At 45.1% G+C, this 27,960-nt stretch overlaps 1 protein-coding gene across 1 annotated transcript in view; it reads left to right on the top strand.

The window, feature by feature from the left end:
• The window catches only part of LETMD1 (LETM1 domain containing 1), a 79,046-nt gene that overhangs the window by 6,064 nt on the left and 45,022 nt on the right, over nucleotides 1–27,960 (top strand). Inside the window, exons 2-3 of the mRNA XM_029594948.1 lie at nucleotides 7,059–7,210; nucleotides 27,764–27,879. Coding sequence (XP_029450808.1) covers nucleotides 7,059–7,210; nucleotides 27,764–27,879 — 268 coding nt within the window. The remainder of the gene's footprint in view (nucleotides 1–7,058; nucleotides 7,211–27,763; nucleotides 27,880–27,960) is intronic.

Below are 27,960 nucleotides of genomic sequence, written 5' to 3' on the forward strand. Positions count from 1 at the left end.
CAGGTACGGGCAATGGCGACCTCCATAGCGCATCTTCGCCATGTACCACCAGTGGATATTTGTAAAGCAGCTACATGGTCATCTTTACATACTTTCATATCACATTATTGCTTAGATCAGCAATTACGAGTCAACACCAAATTAGGGACAGCTGTCTTGCACTCTCTGACCTTTTAAGTTCCCCTTGCTTAGATCACGCAAAAAAAAAAGAAACAAGGGGGGTTTCATTGGTGTAATAGACACGATGTCTCTCTAGTGCGTGATCGGGAGCTTGGAACTCCCATGACAGGATGGCTAATTCATCCTGCTATCTACGGAAACACCGTTTACGGTAAGCAAACTTGCTTGTCTCCTCTGCAGGCACCAGGGGAGGGGCCAGATGTGGATCCAGAACCTTTGCTTTAGCCAGCTAAGCCAGGAAGCTCACCTATGGTGGAGGGCGATGACTCCAAAGTAGTGCGGCTATTCCAGAAAGATGAGCTTGGTCCTCTTATTCCCGCCATTCTGGAGGAACTGGGTATTGAGGTTCCACCAGAGGATACTAGATTCGGGGCCATGGATCCGGTCATGGTTGGCCTCAGGGGCCCCGCTCGGTCTTTCCCTTTTCATATGTCAGTTACGGACCTTTTGTTTAAGGAATGGGATAATCCAGACCTTGGCTTGAAAGTAGGCAGAGTTATGGACAAGTTGTATCCACTTCCGGAAGAGGCTTTGGATTTGCTCAAGGTCCCCAAGGTAGATGCCGCAGTCTCAGCGGTTACGAAGAAGACAACTATTCCTGTCATGAGGGCCAATGCTCTGAAGGATTTGCAGGACCGTAAAATTGGAGCTGCTACTTAAGATTTTTGAGGTTTTGGCTCTATATGCAGCAGTTTTGCGCAACAGGCTTGTCTCCGTTGGGTACAGGATTGGCAGGCGGAAGCTTCCCTCTCAGATGCGGAGGCGGTGCAAGCTGGTCGTCTGGAGGCTGCGGTGGCGTATAGCACGGATGCTTTATAATATATTTTCCGTACGTTGGGCAGGACAATGGTCTTGGCGGTTTCAGCTCGCAGGCTCCTCTGGCTTAGAAATTGGTCAGCGGATGTTTCCTCTAAGGTGCAGCTGGGTTCGCTACCATTCAAGGATAAGCTGCTTTTTGGACAGCAGCTGGAGGACATGATTAAGTCTCTCGGAGAGAACAAGGTCCACAGGCTGCCGGAGGATAGGCCCATGTCCAGAGGGTCTTTTCCTTAGTGGGCGAGATTTCAGGGAAATCGTCGTTTTCGCTCTTCATGGTCCGCCGGATCGTCGTTTCGCCAGGGCTCCGGCCGCCAATCTTCCTGGAACCAGTCCTTTCGAGGTCGCAGGCCTGCCAGAGACGGAGCCCCAAGGCCACTCAATGAAGCGAGGACAGTCCACCCTTCTGTCCCAAGGATCGGGGGAAGGTTATCCCTGTTCCTGGAGGAGTGGGCCAAATTGACCACAGACCAGTGGGTCTTCAGATATTAGAGCATGGCTATGCTTTTAGATTTTGCACAACCAATCAAGGAGCATTACATAGTGTCCCCTTGCGCGTATCACCAAAAACGCCGGGCGGTGTTCCAGTTCCAGTGCCTGAAGGGCAGCTAAGGCACGGGCGCTACTCCATCTACTTCATGGTACCAAAGAAGGAGGGCAACTTTCGGCCCATCCTCGATTTAAAGAGAGTAAATCGCGTCCTAAAGGTGCCGCGATTCAGATGGAAACTCTTCGCTCTGTAATAGCGTCCGTGCACAAGGGGGAATTCTTGGCGTCTCTGGACCTCACGGAAGCATACCTGCACATAGCAATACATTTGGATCATCAGAAATATCTGAGGTTTGCAATCCTCGGGCGTCATTTTCAATTCTGCGCCCTCTCATTCAGTCTAGCGATGGCACTCAGGATTTTCACCAAGGTGATGGTGGTGATAGCAGCAGCCCTGAGAAGAGAGGGGGTATTGGTACATCCCTATTTGGACGATTGGCTGATCCAGGCAAAATCAGAGCGCCTCTGCATGGAGGCGGTCGCGAGAGTGCTCCGGATGTTGGACTCCATTGGGCTGAGTGGTCAACCCCGAGAAGAGTCACCTGATTCCCTCCCAGACTTTGTAGTTTTTGGGGGCTCACTTCGACATGGCCTTAGGAAAGGTTTATCTGACAGAGGAGAGGATTTCCAAGCTCACATCGCAGGTGGTGTCATTGCACTTTCTATCTTGACCCAGGGTCTGGGATTACTTGCAGGTCCTGGGTTCAGTGGCTTCAAAGATCAATCTAGTCCTGTGGGCCTTTGCGCATATGCATCCTCTTCTATCAGCCTTGCTCTCCCGGTGGGATCCCCCACTCGCAGAAATTTCATCTTTTTCTGCCCCTGATGGACAAGGCACGCTCTATTATTTATTTATTTAAAGGCTTTTATATACCAACATTTTTGATAAAAATCAAATCAACTCGGTTTACATCGAACAAGTAGGAACTATAACCAACCAAAAAAATAGAGACAGTTTGAAGGAGTATAAAGTTACATTATAACCAGGATGTGTTAACTTGGAGTAGGAAATGAGAAGGGGTACGAAGAAAGAGTATAATATACATTGGAGTATATGAGGGAGGCAAGGGGCAGTCTTCAAGGTAATTTGTAAACGTCCTCATAATAATAATTTATATACATGATTTAGTGCTAGCTTATATGCATAATAGCTAGAACAGTTATAAGTCAGGCTGTTGGGCTGGTGTCGGTGAAGGCTTGGCAGAACAGCCAAGTATTTAATTTCTTTTTAAATGTTATTAGACAAGATTCCTGCCTGAGGTCCGGAGGCATGGCGTTCCAGATAGAGGGACCTGTGATGGAGAATGTCCGGTCTCTGATGTTTGAATGTTGTATAGCTTTGATAGATGGTACATGTAAGGATCCCTTGTAGGCATCCCTTAAAGGTCTAGTCGTTGAGTGTAGTTTGAGGGGGTATAGCAGATCAAGGGGGGTCTGCTGGTGAATATATTTGTGGATAATTGTAAGTGATTTATGAAGAATCCTGAATTGTACTGAGAGCCAATGAAGATTTTTTAGAATGGGAGAAATATGTGCTCTCCGATTGGTATTTGTTAGAATTCTCGCTGTTGCATTTTGGAGTAACTGGAGGGGTTTTACAGTGGAGGCCGGGAGTCCTTGCAAAATGGAATTACAGTAGTCAATTTTGGTAAACAGAATGGCTTGGAGGACAGATCTAAAATCATAATGGAATAGGAGCGGTTTGAGTTTTTTGGGAGCCACCAGGGAAGCTCTAGTCTTCCCTGGTGGCTTTTGCCGCACAACTTGTGCCAGGGGGTGGATTTAGAGATTCCCTGTTGGATAGTGGTGACCACCAATGCCAGTCTCTCCGGATGGGGGGCGGTTTGTCAAGGGACGGCAGTCCAAGGACAGTGAACCAGAACGGGACGTCTCCTGGTCTATCAATCGCTTGGAGACCAAAGCGGTTCGGTTGGCGCTTCAAGCTCTCCTCCCTGTGGTACAGGGCAAATTGGTGAGAGTACTGTCCGACAATGCAATGACGGTGGCGTACATCAATCTCAGAGCGGAACTCTGAGCCATCTGGTGGCAACGGAGGCTCGGCTCTTGATCACCTGGGCGGAGAGGCACCTGTACCGAATAGCAGCCTCTCACATTGCCGGGGTGGACAATGTTAAAGTGGATTTTCTAAGCAGTCACCAGTTGGATACAGGAGAGTGGGAGCTTTCTGACGATGCGTTTCGTCTTCTGTGCGACCGCTGGTCCAGGCCCGCCATGGACCTGATGGCGACGTTTCGCAATGCCAAGGCTCCCCAGTTCTATAGCCATCGGCGGGAGCCAGGGGCTGAAGGGGTAGACGCTCTGGTCCTTCTTTGGCCGCAGGACATTCTCCTATATGTTTTTCCACCGTGGCCGTTGGTAGGCGAGATTCACGCAGGCAGAGTCATTCTAGTGGCGCCGGAGTGGCCACGGCGACCATGGTTTTCAGACCTTCTGAATCTGGCAATAGACGGTCCGCTGAGATTTTGTCCATCTCCGACTCTTCTACATCAGGGTCCCGTTTGTTTCGGGGAGGCAGAATGCTTTTGTCTAGCGGCATGGCTTTTGAATGGCGCAGGTTGAGGAGTAAGGGTTATTCGAATGCAGTGGTGGCTACACTTTTACATTCCCGTAAGACGTCTACCTCCAGGGCATACGTTCGAGTTTGGGGAGTGTTTGAGTCTTGGTGTCTCTACCACGGGGTACAGACGTATAGAGCTTCAATCCCGGATGTTCTGGAATTTTTACAGGCAGGTCTAGCTAAGGGACTGGCATTCAATTCCCTGCAGGTTCAGGTGGCAGCTTTTGGGTACAGGGGGTTGCGCTAGCCTCTCATCCGGACGTAGTTCGTTTTCTGAGAGGAGCTAAGCATCTGCGTCCCCGGTCCGGAGTCCTTGCCTCTCGTGGAAACTGAATTTGGTTCTCCGCGCTCTTTGAGGTGCTCCCTTCGAACCTTTGAAGCGAGCGACCCTGAAGGATCTGACTTTAAAGGTGGTTTTCCTAGTGGCTATTGCTTCTGCGAGACGGGTTTTCAAGCTTCAGGCATTATCTTGTAGGGAGCCTTTCTTATGGATTTTGGAAGCAGGAGTTTCCTTGAGAACAGTTCCCTCATTTCTCCCGAAAGTGGTATCCTCTTTTCATTTGAACCAATCGGTGGAGCTTCCTTCCTTTACTGGTCTAGATTCTTCTTCTCCAGAGTCTAAGGATTTGCGCAAGTTGGACGTCAAGGGGGTACTCTTGCGTTACTTGGAGGTTACAAATAGTTTCCGTCTTTCGGACCATCTCTTTGTTTTGTGGAGTGGACCAAAAAAGGGGCAAAAGGCTTCCAGAGCCACGATCTCTCGCTGGTTAAAAGAGGCTATTGTTTCGGCGTACCTGGTTCAGGGCCGTCCGATTCCGTCTGGTCTTAAAGCGCACTCCACTCGGTCACAGGCGGCCTCATGGGTGGAATGTCAACAGGTGTCATCTCAAGAAATTTGTAGGGCGGCTACCTGGAAATCTTCGCATACTTTCACGAGGCATTATCGACTGGATGTCTGGGCTCCAGAGCCCAGTTCTTTCGGAGCTAGTGTTCTCCGAGTGGGACTCTCTCGGTCCCACCCTGGTTAGGAAAGCTTTGGTACATCCCAGCTGTCCTGGACTGATCCGGGTACGTATAGGGAAAGGAAAATTGGTTCGTACCTGCTAATTTTCGTTCCTGTAGTACCACGGATCGTTCCAGACTCCCGCCCAGGAGGAAAAGGAGAGTCCGCTTGACTGGTATATTCTGCAAGTGTATTAAGTGCCCCCTTGTTCAAGGTACAGATATGGGCATAGTTGAGTTGAATAAATTTCAGGTTGCTTCACTCCCTCTGCTCTTTGGGGGGAGAGGTTAGTTGTGTGAAGTTATGGTTCTGGTTGTTCCTTGTCTGCTTGGGTGCAGTGTAATACTGGCAGACTCTAGGTGGCACCTCAGGGGTATAGGACGGAGTCCGCAAATTTCTTCTCTGTTTCCATCTGCTGGAGGGGAGGCAAAACCCAGCTGTCCTGGACTGATCTGTGGTACTACAGGAACAAAGATTAGCAGGTAAGAACCAATTTTCCTATACCTTTTCATTGGACTAACTTAATATATTTCTCGACTAACTTACTCCCTGCTCAGGTCAGAATAGAAATTAATTGAATAGATTCCGTTTTCACTTGAGGAAAGGAGTAATAGCTCCCAAAAGCTAGTCGAGAAATGTATTAAGTTAGTCCAGTAAAAAGGTATTACCTTTTTGTGGGGGGTTTTTTAACCTTTATTTCTGTGCATTCAAGTGAACTAACAAAACAACCACTCTACTTTATTTAGGGAAAGTGTTGGATATGCCACATTGAACTGAGACACAATGCACATACAGATTCCCATGCTCATATTTCTGCTTTTCTTAGTGACGGCCGGTCCTAAAAATAACAATTTAAACAATCAAGAACTCTGCAGATCAAGACTAAACCATACTTTCATTGATGGCTCTGTTTTTGAGGCCCTAATCCATTCTATGACATGTCCTGGCACTACGAATGCAAGTTAATGAAATTGCTAGGAGGGAAGTATCAGTGTGGATGGTTTCAAATGATCAACTGAGTATTTGATGTGTATAGTTAATTATTGTACACCTTGAGGTGCTAGCCAATTGTGAGGCAGCTCAGCATAGCTCATACTTGATGACATCATGGGGCAGTTGTGCTGTTTTTAAAGCAGAGTTTTCTTCTGTAAGAAAATTTAAAATAAATTACAAATTACTACCATAAGAAGTTGCTGGGCAGGCTGGATGGACTATTTGGTCCTTTTTCTGCCATCATTACAATGTTACTATGTTAAATTGTGTTTTGTCTTGTAAACCTAGGAAGATATGTTCTTTAAACATGAGACTTAAGGGAGGCAAAGCACCCCTTTAAAACATTTATTTATTTATTTATTTATCTATTTAATTGATTTATTTATTTTGAAGTATTTATTACCCGCTCCTCCAGTGTTTGGGGAGGGTACAGTAAAAGCATTCATAAAAACAATTATGACAAAACAATAAGACAAAACAAAATTCAATATTGAGGCTGAGCAAAATTTAAAAAATGGGAGTGTTTGTTCTGTGATAGACTTTATCCAAGGGTTGCAGAGATTCAGGGCCAGTACAAGAATATTTGGCACCCTAGGCAAACCGTTCGTCATGCACTCTCTCTCCCTCAACTTACCTCCCAGCACAGCACATCCTCCTACTGGCAGCAGTACCTCCAGTGCAGCTCCCTCTTCTATGGCGGTATTACCTTTGGCACTGCACTCCTTTGAGCCTCATACTGGTGGGATTTGGCTCCCTCCCCTCTCAAATTTTGGCACTCTAGGCAACCCTCTAGTTTGCCTAATGAAAGCACTGCCTCTGTAGAGGTTTATCACTGTATTCATGTATGTTTTGCTTCTCATATCTACACTAAGCATGGCAATCTCTTTAGGGGAGAAATCTGAATTCTTTTTCTGTTATATTTTTTTTTTACAATTGCAGGCATTCATCATGTCGGTTATCTACAAATACAAATCCTGAAAGCTTGTTCTCTACTATATTATCTAGAGTCAAATATGTGAATGAAAAATACAAGACGTTTTTGGAAAGGAATTTTCCTAGGTTCTATTCTTTGTATTCAATCTTCACCAAAGGTAAACACATTTTTAAAAAAAGGATTTTGTTTTAAAATATTTGACATATCCAGTAGCTGACTTTTAGGTTGAGCATAAGTTTTTTAAATTCAAAGCACTTTGACTGTAGTTTTTTGTTTTTTTTTTTAATTTATTGATCAGGAAACATCTTGTTGAGGCACTGGGAGATAAAGTGACTTGCTCTACTGCCCCACACTGCAAATCAGAAGGGAGTTTTGAAATCACATTTGATGACTTCAGAATTGTATTTGAATGTTTTCTCGTCGATAACAGGGCTGAATTACCCATGCTATCTGGGGAACATCCTCCAGTGGCCCTGAGGCGGAGCTTCTCTTAGCGATCACAGAACCTTGCTCTTGTACGGTTGTGCGTGTCTTCATGCATGATCAGCCATCTTCTTCTCAGTCTGTTTCTTCCATGCTGCCATCCGTATGCGAAGTAGTTTCTCATTTCTCCTCAATTTTTTGCCTCACTCAGAAGACCCAAACAGCACTTTTCAGTGCTAACATGGCCCTCAAACTGCCTGGCTTCAAGTACTGCCATTGAGGTAAGGCAATGTCAATCACAGACAGACATAACTACTGGGGCTGGACCATGACTAGTCAACATGCTGTAACTGTTTTTGCATGTCGCCGCGGGCCCAGAGACAACATGTGCAGAAAATTGTGTGCCTCAGGGAAGGAGGTAATGGCTCCCTACCTGGATGATTGGTTATTGGTAGCTCCAAACAAACCAACCCTCAAGTTGCACCTTCAAAACACAATCGATTGCTTGCAGGTGCTGGGATTCGTAATCAACTACAAAAAGTCCAGCCTCCAACCAACTCAAGTTCTACAGTTCATCAGAGCAAGAATAGATACCACAAGACAGAAAGCTTTCCTGCCTGAAGACAGGGCAGAGACCCTCAATGCACTGGCAAGTCAATTACAGTCCTGTGCAAGACCCTTGGGCATTTGGCAGCGGCAATATATGTAGTCCTGCACATCCGACTTCACATGCGTTGCCTATAGTGGGGCCTAAAGAGTCAGTGGACACAGTTCCTTAAACTATTATCGGACACAGTACTCCTTCCCTGAGCCATGAGAGAGGATATAAACTGGTGGTAGGCCCCAGCAACACTAGTGGGGGCTTTGTTCCAAACTCCGGGGCAAGAGCTAATTCTCACTACCGATGCCTCCAGCAGGGGTTGGAGAGCCCGCCTACAGACGCAAGAATTGTGGTCAGCTGTGGAGCGCACTCAGCAGATAAACCTACGAGAACTGCGAGCGATTCAAAATGCCCTCCTCACCTTTGTCGACTACATTCGGGGCAAGAATGTCATGGTACACACAGACAACCAAGTGGCCATGTTCTACATAAAACAAGATCTATGCAGGGAAGCGATTTCAAATTCTAGAATGGGCAGAGAAACAGTTCATCTCGTTGCAGGCCACCTATCTTCCAGGAATAGCCAACTCCAGGGCAGATTGTCTTGGCAGGATATTCCACCCCCACGAGTGGTCACTGAACCAGAGAGTGGCGGACGCCATCTTCTGAGCATGGACCTCTTTTCAACAGAGTTCAACAGGAAAGTCCAACAATTTTGTTCAGTGTTTCTGAGTCCAGAAAGATCAGCACAGGATGCCTTTCTAATCTCATGGAAAGGAAGCCTTCTCTACGCTTATCTTCCGATTCTGCTTCTATCTCGAAATATACAGAAGTGCAAGGAAGACATCGCTGATCTAATCCTCATAGCCCCAGCGTGGCCAAGGCAATCCTAGTACGTTTATCTGGTCAGACTATCAATAGCTCCTCCTCTACCTCTGGGGGAGGGGACAGATCTGCTGTCGCAGAATGGGGGGAAGCTGCTGCACCCCATGCATTCCTCACGTCATCCTGCAGCCTGGAAGTTGAAAGGACGATTCTGAACCATCTTGGCGTGTCATCAGACGTTCAGAACATCCTGATTTCCTCTCGCAAGGGCTCCACCAGGAAAACTATCAGCTCAAGTGGCACCGTTATTTGGTCTGGTGCCAGACACAACAGGTAGATCCATTCTCCTGTTTGCCAGAAACCCTACTGAATTATCTACACACTCTTTACCAGTCAGGGTTGGCAACAGCTTCAGTACGGGTCCACATCAGCGCTATAGCAACATATCACCATCTACACAATGGCCTTCCAGTGTCGAACCACCTATTGGTTTCTTGATTCATGAAAGGTCTCTTGCGCCTCAGACCTCCAGTCAACAAACCTCTGGTTCCCTGGGATCTGAATCTGGTGTTGGAACAGCTCATGCTCCCACTGTTTGAACCATTGACATTTGCCACATGAAATATTTGACTTGGAAGGTGGTATTCCTGGTCACTCTGATGTCTGCCAGATTAGTCAGTGCATTGTAAGCCTTGGTTCACTATCTGCGTATCTATAGTTCTACCATGACAAGGTAACCCTTCGGACTCACCCTTCCTTCCTGCCCAAAATGATTTCAGTGTTCCACCTGAACCAGTCTATCACGTTGCCAATATTTTTCCCTAAACCGCACAACAACGAGAGAGAACGCCTCCTACATACGCTAGACTGCAAGAGAGTGTTGGCTTACTACAAACGTTGAATGGAGTCTGTAAAGAGGACTTCACAGCTCTTTGTTTCTTTCAACCCTAACGCTCCTGGTCTTCCAGTAGCAAAAAGAACCCCTCGATTGGATTTTGCAGTGAATCCAGTTCTACTATTCCAAGCACTCGGCACCACTCCCTAGTAAAGCCAAGGCGCATCAAGTACGAGCGGTGGCCACCTCGATTGCTCACCTGCGCATGGTGCCATTATTGGACATTTGCAAGGCAGCCACTTGGTCTTCGCTACATACCTTCATGTCTCTCTACTGTCTTGACCAACAAGCATCCTCGGATGCGGCTTTGGGTTCGGCGGTGCTGAGAAATTCAACGTGATAAAAATTTTCTATGGTTGTCCATGGTAAGACAGATTGGACTCGCATTACTCCATAGGATGCGGAAGTGAGGAGGCATGGACCCGTCACTGGGTGAGACACAACCCGATAGCTGGAGACTCCCAGACAGCAAGGATAATTCAGCCCTGCTATCGACAGGAAAATAGTAAGTTTACTTACCATAATTGGTGTTTTCCGTAGATAGGATGATTTAGCCATGCTGACCCACCTGCCTCCCTGGACAGCCTTTCCGAAGCATCCACTGTGGATGAATTATTGTTATGATACAGGCTGAGGAGAAGATGGCCGATCGCACAGGATGACGTGCACAACTGCACAGAGCGAGGCTCTGTGATCACTAAGAGAAGCTCCGCCTCAGGGCTGCCAGAGGACGTCCCCCTAGACAGCATGGCTAATTCATCTTGCTAACTACGGAAAACACCATTTACGGTAAGCAAACTTGCTTTTCCACCCACTACACAACATCTTTCAGGACCACAAAGTTACCATTCTTTGACAATGCCCCGAAAACTAGTGTCTTAAAACCATTATCAGCCTAGTAAAAAGTGTCATTTCTGCTCAACCACTTTAGTCGTCTTTTTAAAAATATTCGCCAAGGTTTTTCTTTCATTCCAAGGCTATAGGAAAAGATCTTGATGAATTAGGTCCTTAATGAGCTTGCACCATGCTCCCTTTCTTTTAATTCTATCAAGAGCCTATTCCTCTTCATCCAGTCAAACAATGAGTTATGCATACCAACAGGCTTGTTGATGTCACCCCTTATATGCATCCGTGTTGACCTCTTCCTGCCCGTATTCTCTGCTCCAGCAAATGGAAGACAAGTATCCTGTGCAGGATACTGAGGCCTGCTTAGGCTGGATGAATAGTAATGTGGATAGAGTGGTTCCAGAAGTAAAAGATTAGCTCTTCCTCCCTTGGTTGAGCACAGCTCTGAGGCAGCTCCTGTAGTGACAGGCTAGACCTCCCTCCCTCAGTGGTGCCTGCCTGAGCCAGGGGGAATTCTAGTTAGAAGTAGGGTAAGGATTTTGTTCTCTCCTTCTCCTCCCCTCCCCCTTTCCTCAGGGGCAGCAAACATTTTTTCCTAAGTTGGCTTAGTCTTGTAACTTCTTTTCCCCCTCCCTTTCTCCCTCTCTCCTTTTTGCTCTGAAACAATGGAAAGTTTTTCCTAAGTCAGCCCATGAGATGACAGGGTCCTTCTCTACATCAGTGGAGCAAGCCTGAGCCAGAGAGAGCTTCCACTTGGCTTGCTGGATCTTATAGCCTATACCTCTCTCCTTCCTCCCCCCTCCCCTAACCTGATTTCAGAGATACCAGGATAATTCCTAAGGCAGCTTCTGAAGTGACAGCGTTCTCCTCTCTCCCTCAGTGGCCTATACCTGAGTCGAGGGGATTTCAGTTTTTTGTTTTACTGGACCAGGGCTGGGGTCAAGTAGCCGAGGAAAGTCACTCATGAATGTGCCTTCTTGGCCAAGACACATCAATACAGAAAATCAGTCTCTCCCCCCCCCCCCCCCCCCCCCCCAACCTTGTCTTCTAGCCTTTGGGCCTCTCATGGTATCTATATTTTCGTGCCAATAAAGTTTAAAAAAGAAAAAAAGACATTGAAGGAAAGCAATTGGATTGCAGTTGTCAACCAGAGGAGGTGTAGCTGGGTGGGTGGTAAATTTCCTGATTAGCTACAGCAGAAGGACTAGGGGATTTCACCCCCTTTTTTTGGTAGGGAGATGTGATCACTGCAAAATTCCCTGGACTTAAGAACATAAGAAATTGCCATACTGGGTCAGACCAAGGATCCATCAAGCCCAGCATCCTGTTTCCAACAAGAGGCCAATCCAGGCCATAAGAACCTGGCAAGTACCCAAACACTAGATCCTAGGCTATTGATGCCAGTAATAGCAGTGGCTATTCCCTAAGTCAACTTGATTAATAGCAGGTAATGCACTTCTCCTCCAAAAACTTATCCAAACCTTTTTTAAAACTAGCTACACTAATCGCACTTACCACATCATCTGGCAGCAAATTCCAGAGCTTACGTTTCTAAGATTGTATTTTTAAACAATGTCCATGCCTGTTGTACTCCTTTTACCCTTTGCAGCTGCACCTTTCAGTTTTTTTCTAACTATTTGCCTCATTTTATCAAAGTTTCCCTTTTAAAGATTTAGTGTTAGAGCTGTAGATTTACATATTGTCCCCCTTTCAGTCATTTAGTTCAAATTTGATCATGTTATGATCACTATTGCCATGTGGCCCCACCACTGTTATCTCTCTCACCAAATCCTGCATTCCACTAAGAATTAAATCTAAAATAGTTCCCTCTGTCGTTGGTTCCTGAACAATAAAACCTCCTCTCACTAGCACTAACTCGTATGCAATAATGGAATGTAAACACGAATCAACCAACCTCAAACCCTCTCTCACTAATTCCTGCTGAATATTTATCATACTATTACCATTCACAACTGTGTCATATTTATTCATTTGATTACCTATGTACCGTTTCATAGTCTTATTTTTTCACTTGCTATTCTAATGTATCAATAGGCTGAAATGTAAATATTGTGCTGTTCAATTTCTCCCCTTCCATCCCAAGTTTATTTTCCTTGTTTTTTGTAACTTTCCCTCTCCCTTTTTCTGATTCACTGTATTTAAAGTTCAAGGTTCTTATTGAAAATATTGTTTTTTACGTTACGTTATGCTTTACACTCCTTGTTATTTGTAAACCGGGTTGATGTGATGCCTATCATGAAACTCGGTATAACAAAAACAATAAATAAATAAATAAATAAATAAAATTGCTCCATGAAGCAGTCGTTTCTTCCATCCTGGAACTGTATGTCTCTAGCATGACCTGATGTTACATTTACCCAGTCAATATTGGGGTAATTAAAATCTCCCATTATTACTGTACTGCCAAATTGGTTAGCTTCCCTGATTTCTCGTAGCATTTCATCATCTGTCTGATCATTTTGGTCAGGTAGATGGTAGTATACTCCTATTAATATACTCTTATCCAACATACATGGGATTTCTTCACATATAATTCTATTGAGCATTTAGTCTCTTATATGATCTTTATCCTGTTGTACTCTATACCCTTCCGGACATAGAGTGCTACACTCCCACCAAGTTGATCCTCTCTATCATAGCAATATAATTTGTACTGTAATGTAGCACTGTCACATTGGTTATCCTCCTTCCACCAGGTCTCTGAGATGCCAATTATGTCTATCTCATCATTCACTGCTATACTCTCTAACTGTCCCATCTGACTTCTGCATTGGCATACAGCCATTCAAAATGCATTTTTTGTTTGTATTAATAACCTGTTTTTCAGTTGACAGGGATAATTAGGAATTCTTTAGCTCAGGTGATTCTTTACTTACAGGCACATGGACTACTTTTGCTTTTATTGGGACCTTTCTGTTGTGATGCCCTAACTCCTGTTTCTTTAGTATTCTTCAAAGATACATTCATCTGAACCATGCACTGCTGAGTGACTGTCGGCTTTCCCCCTTGTTGTAGTTTAAAAGCTGCTCTATCTCCTTTTTAAAAGTTAGTGCCAGCAGCCTGGTTCCTCTCTGGTTAAGGTGGAGCTCGTCCTTTCAGAAAAGTCTCCCCCCTTCCCCAAAAGGTGTCCAGTTCCTTACAAAACTGAATCCCCTGCACCATCGTCTCATCCATGCATTGATACTCCGAAGCTCTGCCTGCCTTTGGGGACCTGCCACCCTGGAGATTCTGGATTTCAGCTTTCTACCTAAAATCCTAAATTTGGCTTCCACATCCTCCCTCCCACAATTTCCTATGTCGTTGATGCCCACGTGTACCACTACAGCCGGCTCCTCCCCAGCGCTGTCTGTAATCCTATCTAGGTGACCCATGAGGTCCACCACCTTTGCACTAGACAGGCAAGTTACCAGGCGATCCTCACGTCCACCAGCCACCCAGACATCTACATTTCTAATAATCAAATCACCAACTATGATGGCTGGCCTAACCCTTCCCTCCTGGGCAGTAGCCCTGGGAGACTTGTCCTCAGTGTGAGAGGAACAATGCATCACCTGGAGAGCAGGTCCTTCCTATAGCATCACTTCCTGTTACACTAGAGTGGTGTTCTCCAACCGGGAGACCGTTCTGATCCAAAGCAGCACAGGGGCTTGAATGCCTAGTGCTGCAGGTTCAATCCCTGCTGCCTCTGACAGCCAGGGATTTCAGGTATTATCCTTATGGGCTCTGAAGAAGTTTTCTGGATTTTCATTTGGCCAACAGGTGATTATACAAAGAACAGAGAGAATTTCTGGCATCCATGGCCTGGACAGAGACTTATATTCATAGAAACATGATGATAGATAGACCGTATGGCCCATCCAGTCTGACCATCTGTCTAATTAATTAATTTGGCATTATAAGTCTCATTACCTCTTTAGAGATCCCCTGTATTTATCCCATGCTTTCTTGAATGGGATAAATACAGGGGATTCTTGTTCTAGAGCCTCCTTTCCATTGAAAAAGACTAACCTCCTGTGCATGGAAACCTTTGAGATATTTGAATGTTTATCATATCTTCCCTATTTCACATTTCCTTTTCTAGGGTATACATGTTTAGATCTTAATCTATTCCCATATACTTTAGAATGAAGACCCCTGGACAGACTCCATCTTGTTTATATCCTTTTGAAGGTGTGGTCTCCAGAATTGTACACAGTATTCCAAATGAAGTCTCACCAGGGACCTAAACAAGGGCAATATGACCACCCTTTTTCTGCTAACCATTCCTCTTCCTATGCAGCCAAACATCTCTCTGACTTTTACCGTTGCTTTATACATCTGTTTGGCTACCTTAAGATCATCAAATAAAATTACCCCCAGAACTCGCTCTTCCTTTATACTCAGAAGTTCACCTCCAATACTATACCTTTCCCTTCTGCATTCCAAATCCAGATGGCTTCTCGGTGCTTCCTCCAGCTTGTACTGCTGGATTGGTATTTTCACTTTCAGGTGCTGCCCTTTTGGCTATCTTCTTCCCTTAGCATTTTTTCAAAGGTAATGGTAATGGTAGTAGCAGCGACATTGTGCAAGGAAGGTATTTTAGTTCACCCATATCAGGACGATGAGTTGTTAAGGATGAAGAGTTTCTGGAGAGCATTTCTATCACATATCTGATGATACATTGTTACAGTAGTTTGGGTAGATTTTCAATTTCCACAAGAGTAATCTGCAGCTGTTTTAGACACTGGAGTCTCTGGGAGATCACTTTGTTATGAAAATGAAACATATTCGACTAACGGTCCAAAGAATTCAGAAGTTGAGTGGTCCATTCTGAGCAATTGGATCAATCAGGAATCCAGAGGTATGGTCCTACCTGCAGGATCTTGGAGCCAAGGCAGCAGCATTGGACCTGATGCTGTGGGTGTGGATGCACTTGTCCTCTGCTAGGGTCTTGCTTTTCAGATGGAATTCCCAGGCTCAAGACTATTCCAGGTGTCTGATGTTGCTGGAGCCAGCAATACTGAGCTTGCAATGATGGATGGACTGCAGTCACTTAGAATGGGAAGTGCACTTGGTGACCCCAGTCCGAACGTTGTGATGTCTGATACCAGTCTATTGGGCAGGGGTGCACTGTCAGGAGCTGTTTGCTCAGGGTTGATGGACTCTCGAGGAAGCAAGCTGGTCCATCAATTTTTGGAAGCCAGAACTAGTCGGCTGGCTTACCTGAAATTCGCAGTTTGGCTAGTGGGGCAGATGGTCCCTGCATGCCCCCCCAACCAAATCCACTCACGATCTAGCCACAAGAGAATGGGCCTTCTCTATAGCAGGACCAACCATTTGGAATACTATTCCCCCTGAACTCAGACAAGAACCCTGCCTGTTGATATTTAGAAAAAGGCTTAAGACTTGGTTATTTAAACAAGCCTTTCCCTAAATTCACTGATTTGCCATAGCTAAGGTCACCGATTCACTACAGCGAACATTATGGAACACTCAGCACACTGCAAATAATTTTCCTTATATTTGAGTTTCCTATGCTTTGTCGTCTTCTTCCCCCAGTTCTATCACCCCTGTTTTATTGTAACTTTTGCTTCTCTTTACTATGTTAATGTTTAAGGTTATTGTACCCCAGTTTCCAGTAAACAGACATGATATGATACTATCATGAATGCCGGTATAAAAAAGCACCAAATAAATAAAAAATAAATGGTCAGACAATGCCATAATAGTGGCATACATAAATCATCAAAGGGGAACCCAGAGTCCTCAAGTTTCGTTAGAGATGGATATTATTCTTCTTTGAGCAGAAATGAATCTACAGGCTTTGCTGGTGTCATACATTGCAGGCATAAAAAATGTCCAATTGAATTACCTCAGTCACAGTGTAATAGATCCAGGGGAATGGTCCCCTTCTCAAAGGACCGTCGATTGGATTGTCGTGAAGTGGAGCCCACAGGACTGGGATCTGAAGTGACCAGGCAGAATGCAAAGATACAGATTTTTCACTTGCAAGAGAGAGACTCGTTCAGGATCGGTGCCCTAGTTCAGGCATTTGCCCACGGAGGGGATATTACACATTTTTCCTCCTTGACCCATGATAAGGCAGGCTTCTTCAAAGAATCGCTGGGCATCCAGGGCTAGTACTGCTGGTTGTTCCGGATTGGCCCTGCTGGCCATTGTATGCATATTTCTAGCTTCTGCTGGGTGCGAGCTCTTTATCTTCCACCTCACAAGGAGTTACTGTGCCAGGGTCCAATGTTTCATGAGTTCCTGGATCAATTTTGTCTTATGGTTTGGCCCTTGAGAGGGCATGATTAGTGTAGAAGGATTACTCTCAGGCCAAAGCAGTTTCACTACTGAAAGCCAGAAAATTCTCCACTTCCTTAGCTTTTTGGGTTTGGAGAGGATTGGTGCTCTGGGTGTCAGTGTGCCTCTGGGGCCACACCTGTTCCATTGATTTTGGTATTCTTGCAAGAAGCCCTGTTAAAGCAGTTGACTCTTAATATGTTGAAGGTGCAGGTAGCAGCTCTCTCTCTTTATTATAGAAATTGTATTCATGGTAGACCGGTCTCTCTTCATTTGGATGTCTTTCGATTTTTGAAAGGTGGTTAAGCATGTTAGATTTCCGCTTCAGATTAGCGTTCCATCTTGGAATCTGAATTTAGTTTTATCGTCCTTGATGGGACTTTAGTTTGTTCTTCTTAAGGCTATTTCTTTAAGGCTGCTTACATTGAAAACAGTCTTCCTAGTCACTATTTGTTCAGCTCAGAGGGTGTCTGAATTGCAAGCATTTTCTCATAAGGAGCTTTTCTTACAGATTACAAAGGAAAGTGTCCAGATTTGTACCATTCCTTCCTTCCTGCCAAAACCTTGATAAGAAAGGCAAAGAGAGAATTTAAAAAGAAGCTTGCTATGGAAGCAAAAAATCATAATAAAATTTTAACAGGAACATTTGAAGAAGAATGTTTGCAAGGGAGTCAGTTGGACCACTGGATGATCATGGGGTAAAAGGGGCACTTAGGAAAGACAAGGCCATAGCAGAGAGACTAAATTAATTATTTGCTTCAGTCTTTACTGAGGAAGATATAAGGGAGCTACCCATACCAGAAATTATATTTAAAAGTGACGATTCAGAGGAACTGAAACAAATCTCTGTAAACTTGGAAGATATAATAAGGCAAATTGACAAACTAAAGAGTAGGAAATCACCTGGACCAGATGGTATACATCCCAGAGTGTTGAAAGAACTGAAAAATGAAATTGCAGACATACTATTAGTAATTTATAAGCTATCTTTAGAATTATCTACAGTACCTCAAGATTGGAGGGTTGCCAATATAATGCAGTTTTTAAAAAAGGGTTCCTGTTCGTACCCCATATCAGTCCAGATAAGTGGGTTTTGCATCCCTACCACCAGATGGTACTAAAACCTTTGAGGCACTGCTCCATAACCGAGGCTACTACCTGCAGTCCCTCAGTATTTCTCTGTCTCCAGCAGATGGTAGAGGTACAAACCTGCAGTTAAGAAGAAAGAAAGAAGGGAAAGAAGAAAAGTTAGAAGACGCTCCACCATGTGTTAGGTTCCTTTGTGGGCGAGCGAGGGGTTGGTAATCCCTGATTAGCTTTAGCCTGCAGCAGATCCAGGGGTCTGACAGCCAGGGGTCCTGGTTCCCAATTTTACCCTGAAGGCTCCTTCCCGGAGGTGTTGCCAGCAGGAGGAAAGTATTCCTTTTTTTGCTTGAATTTCTTCCTTTGCTGTGGCTGCTATTTGTTTAAAAAAAAATCCCTTCCCCAGGCCCGGGCTGGGGAAGGGAGTAGTGTAGCGCCTCTGTTCGTAGCTTTGAGCCATGTTCCTCTTCCTCTCCCGCAAGCCAAGATCATGTGGCTTCTGTTCCTCTGCAACAGGCTCGGCCGCGTGGAGACAAGATGGTTCCAACAACGGTTTCCCAGTGCAGGAAACTTGTCAGACCAGCGGCCTGGCTTGGGGACAGCTGAATGCAGCGGCACTATGCCACGATTCATTTTTGGAGGGGAAGGACCCTCCAGGGGAAACCAGGCTGGTAAGAGATCCACAGATTACCAAAACCCTGTCAAGATCAATACTGGGAGCCTAACAGCCTGTCAGACAGGAGAAGGGCTACAGCTCGGAAGGTGATGGACTGCCAGGAGCCCAGGGACTCCTCTCCCACATTGTCACTGGTGATCCCATCGGGGGGGGGGGGGATTTGGAGGAGGAGTTGCAAGCTCTGGGCGGACAGGGGGAGGATGAAGTGGAGTTTTCCTCAGAATTTGTCTTGCTTATGCATAAGGCCTTTTTAACCAAGAAAAGCACTGGCTATAAAAGGGCATTTCTGTCAGCTGTCTTGTCCTGCTGCAAAGAGGCCGAGGGGGCTCCTTAGCCAGGATCATCCTGAGGGGCCTGATGGCTCAGATGATTTGGGCTGAATGACTCGGAAGATGGTCTTGGGTGGATCAAGATGACCCAGCAGATCTCACGGCAGATGTCGATCAGGGAGGAGATAAGGACATGGCTGATCTGGAAGAGGGCCCAATAACGGAGGGAGATGACCTGCGGGTGGTTCATCTGTTCCATAGGGAGGAGTTCAGAAGGAACTGGGGATTAAGGTGATCCAGGATAAGTTGGTGTCAACAAAAAAGATAGATGCCGGACATCTTTTGAATCATTTATTGTAGTGGAGACGCACAAACTGCCCGACTCAGGCCGAGTTTCGCCACTTCTCAAGTGGCTGCCTCAGGGGCTGACTAGTTCTAAATATGAACAAACGTATGTCGTTCTGTATTAAGAGTGAACCAGCACCAGTCAATACATTTCGTTTTGACAGTCTTCACTTTTCCGGCATCTATCTTTTTTGTTGACGCCATTACGACTTTCATAGATCGCCTCCCTTCTTGCTTTGTGGGTCCAGGATAAGTTGGACAATAAAGGGGTGGATCCGGTGTTGGTTGGACTCTAGGGCCCACTGAAATCCTTTCCTCTCCCTAAAAAGATCAAGAAGCTGGTGAACCTGGAATGGGACGTCCCTGAGGCAGGCCTCAAGGTGGCTAGAGCTGTAGCAAAGTTGTATTCCCTCACGGAGGATATCCTGGAGCTGCTGGTGTTGCTTAAGGAGCATGCTTTGATCTCGGCAGTCACTAACAAGATGACCATGTGAGTTTGGCAGCGTTAAAGGATGTGCAGGACCATAAGATAGAGATTAATTGGGAGAGGATGTCTGAAGCCTCGGCACTGAGCCTGCGAGCGGTGATCTGTGGAAGTCTGATGCAGAGGGCCTGTTTACGCTGGGTCCAGAAGTCTGAGGAGAAGTCTTCAGCCAGGCAACTAAGATGGAGGCTGGGATTGCATATGAGGCTGACATGTTTTATGATTTGAGCTGGACTTCGGCCAGGAATATGGTCGCGGTGGTCTCGGTGCGACGTTTGCTATGGTTGCGGAATTGGTCAGCTGATGTATGGTCCAAGTCTCAGCTCTGAAATCTTCCCTTTAAAGGAAGGAAAATTGTCGTTCGGGGAGGACCTGAACAATTGATGAAGATTTTGGGGGAATCTAAAGGGAATAAGGTGCTGCCGGAAGATAAGATGACAATCAGGAAGTCTTTTCCACCTCGCTCTAGGTTTTGGGAGGTGCGGTGGTTTTCATCCCACTAAGGTGGTTTTCATCCCGTTGGTTCCATGTAACATTCCTAGGCGATGTTAAGTTCACTGTTAACCAGATTGTTCTATGTAACGCTCCCATGCGATGTTATGTTTATTGTAAACCGGTGTGATTTGTATCCTATACAAGAATGTCGGTATATAAAAGTTAAAAATAAATAAATAAGAGTTCTGCACTGTCTTTGGGGCAGAACCAGAGGTCCGGTAGGCAACAGTCCTTTTGAGGCACCCGTAGATTTCCCTGAGAGGGCTCCGATCAGGGAGCCGGTGGAGTAAAGAAGCCAGGCTGGTCCACTCTCTCGAGATGGTGGTAGAAGGCTGTCTATCACAGTTTTACAAAGCGTGGGCCAGGATTACCTCAGACCAATGGGTCCTAGAGATAATAAGGGACAGCTATGCTTTAGAATTTTTTCGCCTTATCGCAATGTCCGAGGCAAGCAAGCGGCGATTTGGGACATGTGTGTCATCTTCAGTGGCTAGCATGATAGTACCAGTGGTGGCCAGGGAGCATGGTCACAGGAGGTACTTGATTTACTGTGTTGTATCAAAGAAGGAAGGAGTCTTTGCCCATCCTTGATCTGCAAAAGGTGAAATATAATACTGTGAGTTCCCCGTTTTTCCACATGGAAACGTTGCAGGTAGTGATAGCGGCAGTTCGTCATTTGGAGTTTTTTTTTGGCCTCGCTGGATTTGACGGAAGCCTATCTGCACATACCCATTCAGGAAGAACATCAAAGTTTCTTCGTTTTATGGTTCTGGGGTAACTTTTCCATTTTTGGGCTCTCCCGTTCGGTTTGGCGACTGCATCTTGCACTTTCACAGAGGTGATGGTGGTGGAGGCAGAGGTTCTTTGCAGGGCGGGGATCCTAGTTCATACATTACTGGATGACTGGCTTATCCGAGGAAAATCGGAGGAGGTATGCCAGCAGTCTGTGTGCACGGTGATGGATATGTTGTGGTCCTTGAACTGGGTGGTGAATTTGGCAAAGAGTCACCTACCTAGATGCTGGAATACTTGGGGGCAAAGTTCAATACTCAGCTCGGCAGAGTGTTTCTCACCTCAGAGAGGATTTGAAAGTTACAGTCCCAGGTGATGCAGATTTTGCAGATGCCAGTGCCTAGGGCTTAAGATAATTTTCAAATCCTGGATTCAATGGCATCTACATTGAATTTGGTGCCATGGGCTTTTGCCCACATGTGCCCTCTAAATGGGGCATTGCTGTCACACTGGAATCTATTGTCAGAGAAATTTCATTGGTCTTTACTGCTGCAGGGTACTTCCAGGTACAGTCTCTCGTGGTGGCTGTGTCGGCACAGTTTGGAGAAAGGATGGGCCTGGAGGTTCTGGACTGGGTTATAAGGATCATGGATGCCAACCTCAAGGTTGGGGGGCGATCTGTCAAGAACGGGTGGCACAAGAACTGGTTGCCAGTGGAAGTATCCTGGTCTATCAATTGCTTGGAAACAAGAGCATTGTGCAGGCGTTGGTGGAATTCTTTCCACAAGTCCGAGGTCAAATGATCAGAGTGTTTTTGGACAATGCAACAACGGTGGCTTATATCAGTCGGCAAGGGGAAATGAAGAGTCACACGGTTGCCCAAGGAGCCCAGGACCTTTTTGTATGGGTGGAGTGATATTTGCAGGGGATAGCTGCTTCACATATTGCAGGAGTGGACAATGTGCAGGCGGACTATCTCAGCAGGCAACAGTTAGACCCGGGAGAATGGGAGCTGTCGAAGGAGGCCTTTGGCCTTATCCAGTCTCATTGGGGCAGTCCCTATCTGGATCTGATAGCATCAAGGAGCAACACCAAAGCAGCAAGTTTCTTCAGCCACAGACGATAGGTCGCCGCCGAGGGCAAAGACGCTTGGGTTCTTCCATGGCAGATAAGGATCCTGCTGTACATGTTCCCTCCATGACTGTTAATAGGTTGAGTGTTTAGGCGCATAGAGAGGCATACAGGCTAGGTGGTACTGGAGAAGCTGCTTTGTCTGCGGTTCGTGGATTTGGTTCAGAGCTCAATTGACAGGACCTGAGATTGGCTCATTTGCAGGGGCTGTTAAGACAAGGTCCTATTTTCTTGGATCAGGTGGATCACTTTTGTCTTGGGACTTGATTTTGAGAACAGGCGCTTGCAACAAAAAGGATACTCTGAGCCCATGGTTTTCAAGTGCTTAATTTACAATTCCTTGTAGGTTCAGGTGGCAGCCTTGGGGTATCTCAGAGGTATACTCCATGGAAAAAGTCATTGGCCTCGCATCCAGATGTTGTGAGGTTTTTGAAGGGGGTTGAGCATCTGCGGCTGCCAGTGCATAGATTAGGTCTAGCACAGAGTTTAAACTTGGTCTTGCAGGTACTTTGTGGGCCTCCGTTTTGAGCCGTTGAGGAAGGTGTCGTTAAAGGACCTCTCGCTGGTATTTTTGGTGGCGATTTGTTTGTTCAAAAGGATCTTGGAGCTGCAGGCTTTGTCCTGTAGGGAATCATTTCTGACTATTTCGGGCGAGGGGGTGTCTTTGCGCATGGTACCCTCGTTCCTATCGAAGATGGTATCTTCGTTTCACCTGAATCAGACTGTTGAGCTCCTGCCTTCCCAAATTGGTCTGCTGAGTCGCCGGAGGCAAAGGTCACAAACGTTTTTTGGTGGCTGGATCATTTGTTTGAGGGCATGATAGTGCGTTGGCCGAAGGAAGCTATTGTTTCAGCCTACCTTTGCAAGGGAGAAGAATTCCAGAGGGCTTGCATGTGCACTCTACTAAAGCGCAGGCAGTGTCATGGGCTGAGTTTAGTTAGTATTGCCTGAGGAGATTTGTAGAGCGGTGACATGGTCTTCTCTTCACAATTTATCTTGCTATTACCATTTAGATGTTCAGGCTCTGGAAGAGCCAACCTTTGGCAAAAGTGTGTTGAGAGGGGGTCTTTTGCGGGCCCACCCAAGGTAGGCGTGCTTTGGTATATCCCATTTGTATGGACTGATCTGGGATACGAACAGGAAAGGAAAACTGGTTCTTACCTGCTAATTTTCGTTCCTGAAGTACTCCAGATCAGTCCAGAGACCCAGCCCCTTAATGTTTTCAAGGCTGTTACGGCAAGTCCATGTTTTGTCATGCTTACTGGAAAGAACTTTCAGAATGTATATAAACAGAACCTAAAGAAGTTTGCCAGGTTGTGGTTAGCCCCTTGGGTTGATTTGTGGTTTTTCTGTTTGGGGGGCTCCAACGTTTGAGTTTGGAATTCACCCTCATTTAGGGGGTTGTTGAGGAGTTGTTACTCTATTGTTGCTTGGGTACAGGTCAATACTGACGAACTGCAGGTAGCACTCTCGCTTATGTAGCAGTGCCTCAAAGTTTTTAGCTCTCTGTCTCCATCTGCTGGTAGGGATGCAAAACCCACTTGTCTGGATTGATCTGTGGTACTTCAGGAATGAAAATTAGCAGGTAAGAACCAATTTTCCTTTTTTAGGGGTGTTCCCAGAAACTGATGTCAGTGCTGGGCAAAATGATAAAAATAATAAAATTACTGAGCATATAAATAGTCATAATTCAGTAGGACAAAGCCAAGGGAAGTCTTGTCTCTCCAATCTGCTACATGTTTTTGAAGGTGTAAAGAAACGTGGATAAATGTGAGCAGTTGATATAGTATATCTGGGTTTCCAGAAAATGGTTGACAAAGTTCCTCATGAAAGACTTATGTGGAAATTAAAAAGTCATTGGAGGCAATATTCTTTTGTGGATTGAGACCTGGTTAAAAGGTAGAAAACAGAGAATAAGGCTAAATAGTCAATTTTCTCCATGGAGAAAGGTGAATAGTGGAGTACCCCAGGGATCTGTTCTGGGTCCAGTGCTTTTTAACAAATGGGAACGAGTGAGGTAATTAAATTTGTAGATGACACAAAATTATTCAAAGTTGTTAAATCACAAGAGGGTTGTGATTAATTCCAAGAGGACCTTGCAAGACTGGGAGAGAGAGTATGGAAAAGGCAGATGACATTTAATGTGGACAAGTGCAAAGTGATGCACTTGGAGTAGAGCAATCTAAATTTTAGCTACACAATGCAAGATTCCACATTAGGAGTCACCACTCAGAAGAAGGATCTAGGCATCAGCATGGATAATATGTTGAAATCCTCTGCTCGGTGGGTGCCAGCAGCCAAGAAATCAAATAGAATGCTAGGAATTATTAGGAATAGAATAGAGAATAAAACAGAGAATATCATAATGCCTCTGTATCACTCCATGGTGTGACCACATCTTAAGTATTGTGGGCCAGATCTTAAAATCTACGCGTGGGTGTAGATTTGTTCGTGCAACCCGGTATGAACAAATCTATGCCTGATTTTATAACATGCGCGCGCATGTTATAAAATCCACACTCTCGAGCCTGAGGGGAGCCCCAATGCCTTTCCCCGTTCCCTCCAAAGTCGCTCCAAAATTGAAGCGGCCTTGGTGGGAACTTTTTTACGGCCCCACCCACCCTCCATCCCTAACTAAATCCCCCCCCCCACCTTTACTCCTAAAGTTACGCCTGCTGGCAGGCTGCCAGCACACTATGCCAACACACTCTACTCCGCCCCTCGACCACCCCCGGCCTGCCCCTTTTTGCAAGCCGCCAAGCCTATGCAAAATAGGCTTGGGCGCACTGGGGCAGATTTTCTCGGGTTACATGCGTAGCTTTTGAAAATCTGCCCCTTATGCAGTTCTAGTCACTATATCTCAAAAAAGATACAGCAGAATTAAAAAAAAAAAAAAAAAAGGTACAGAGAACGGTGACCAAAATGATAAAAGGGATGGAACGATTCCCCTATGAGAACAGGCTAAAGAGTTTAAGGTTCTTTAGCTTAGAGAAGAGACAGCTGAGGTGAGATATGAAAGAGGTCTATAAAATAATGAGTGGAATGGAGCAGGTGAATGCAAATTGGTTGTTTACTATTTCAAAAAGTACAAAGACTAGGGGTAATGCAATTAAGTTACCAAGTACTACATTTAAAACACATAAGAGAAAATATTTTTTCACTCAGTGCATAATTAAGCTCTGAAATTTGTTGCCGAGAATGTGGTGAAAGCTGTTAGTGTAGCTGGGTTTAAAAAAGATTTGGGCAAGTACCTGGAGGAAAAGTCTATAAACCATTATTAAGATGGACTTGGGAAATCCACTGCTTATCCCTGGGATAAGCAGCATGGAATCATTTTACAATTTGGGATCCTGCCAGGTACTTGTGACTTGGAATGGCCACTGTTGAAAACAGGATTCTGGCTTGAAGGACCTTTGGTCCAATATGGAAAATCTTATAATCTTATGTTTCAGATTTTCATTTGAATCAGTCAGTCTCCTTGCCTTCTTTTCACAGGCAGGCAAACTCTGAAGACTATGCACTCCTTCGCTCCTTGGATGTGAGGAGACATCTTTTAAGATATCTAAAAGGTCACTAGTGGTTTCAGGTGTTCTGTTTATTTCTTTGTTCTGTATGGTGGAATGCGGAAAAGTGAGGCAGCATCACGGTGGCATGCTGGATTAAAGAAGCAATTATAGCAGCTATTTTGGATTCTGGAATCCCTTTGCTGAAACAGGTATGGGCTTTTTCGGCAAGCGTGCAGGCTGATTCTTGGGCAGAATTAAGATTTGTCTTTCCTTTGGAGATTTGTAAGATGGCAGATCTTTGTATACCTTTTCTAAGTATTACTATCTGAATGTCAGAGCTCAAGAGGATGCCTCCTTTGCCTCAGTGGTATTGCATAGGGCTGGGGCAGCATCTTGCTCTATGAGGATGTAGCTTGGGTACATCCCACTGTTCTGGCCTGGTCTGACTGGATGAAAAGGAAGGAGAAATTACTACTTACTTGATAATTTCCTTTCCTTTAATGCAGTCAGATCAGGCCAGGACCCTCTCTATGTGCCAGTGTCCTTAATATGTTTATACGCAATGAAGCCAATGCTATAAATTGTACCCAGCCTAGTACATATTTGTACATTTATTTATTTTATTTTTATTTATTTATGAACTTTTAATATACCGATATTCGTGGGACACATCATACCGGTTCACAATAAACTCTTGGAGAAAAGGAAATAGAAATTACAAATAACTGGGAAGGGGGAAGGGGAGCAGAGGAGGAAACGGGAGAGAGGGGGGGTAGGGAGACAGAGCCTGAGGGGCGAGAAGAACAAGAGTAGGAGAGAAGGGAGAAAAGTGGATAGGAACTGAAAATAACTGTCTTGATTGGATGTGCCTTTTGGACGCGCTAGAGTAGCATCCAATGCAATAAGGAGATTAGCGGGACTAAAACAAGCGCCCAAACAAATGTGTAGCCGATAGTGCCCATCACATGTAGATGAGGCTATTAACCAATTCCCAGCTATAGAAAATCACTGGGCACCTGATGCATACTTTAATGTAGCAAATGTATCTCTAGCCCCAGAGGTGGTGTAAAGGATTCATGAGAAATTTAAAAATACAGTCCTCTGTGATTCCTCCTACTTAATGTCATTGTGATACTTAAATTTACTGCATGCAGTGTTGAAAAATACATGTATATTGGCTTGATTTAAAAAAAAAAAAAAAATCTTCTGGATACAGAATTTAGATGCCCATATCAAGGAGCGCTTAGCTATAGGCATCTTCAGCAACCTCAGCAAAATCAACCAGAAGCGGGATAAAACAGATGCTCGTATTGAGTGCCCATTGCAATTGTGGATGCCTGATGCATTTGAGCCCTAGGGATGCACAATTCTCCCCTAGCATGTCCTTTTTTTACACAGCCCCTCATTTGAATACTGCATCAGGTGCCCAGGGAATGTGACTGCATGCGGGTTAAGAAAATGGGTGCTCAATATCGGTGCCCATTTTCAATGTGCATCTTATTGCATCGGCCCCAGTCTGCCTGACAGGTAGTTTTAGGTGCAAGTAGGTAAGTGGAGTTGCAGATCAGAATGTGTATATATCTTGCTGCAGGTGAGTTGTTTCTGGTTTATTGTTGTGAGTTCTTCCCTCATTTCTTCCTTCATTTCTGATTCCTTGTTCTTCTGGAAGTCCATTGGTTTAAAAAATAAAACGATCATTTGAAACTGAGATGCATGGGGGTAACTTGCATGGCGCGGCAGATACCACCATAAGCTTGCTGGGCAGACTGGATGGATCATTTGGTCCTTTTCTGCCGTCATTTCTATTTATGTTTCTATGTATGTGAGTATGGTTGATGGTGGTGAGCTTATCCATAGTTAGCTGTACAGGAATACTGGCAGGTTGGTGTCAGCACGGATGCATATAAGGGGTAACATCAGTGAGCCTGTTGGTCTCTGTCTCCATCTGCTGGTTGGTGTGCATAACCCACTGGTCTGGCCTGGTCTGGTCTGACAGTATTAAAGGAAAGAAAATTCAGGTAAATAGTAATTTCATCTTCTCCAGTCATTTCCTTTGATTAAATGGTATCTTTTTTTTATATCTTAAAACACAGGGTTTCGACTCTTAATTTCGGATGGAAAAGAAATAAGAAAAATAAGGGAAAAAATGTCTCACCAGGGATTAATGTTTTACCAGCTTCCTTACAGGGAAATAGAAAAATTAAGACAGGTATGAAGAGGCCAGTTACTGTTTAGTACTTAAATAACTAGCTGATGTTGAAATGCACATAGCATTGTCCTTGAAAAGTAT

The sequence above is a fragment of the Rhinatrema bivittatum genome, chromosome 3 (genome assembly GCF_901001135.1).
Source record: "Rhinatrema bivittatum chromosome 3, aRhiBiv1.1, whole genome shotgun sequence".
Classification (NCBI taxonomy): Eukaryota; Metazoa; Chordata; class Amphibia; order Gymnophiona; family Rhinatrematidae; genus Rhinatrema; species Rhinatrema bivittatum.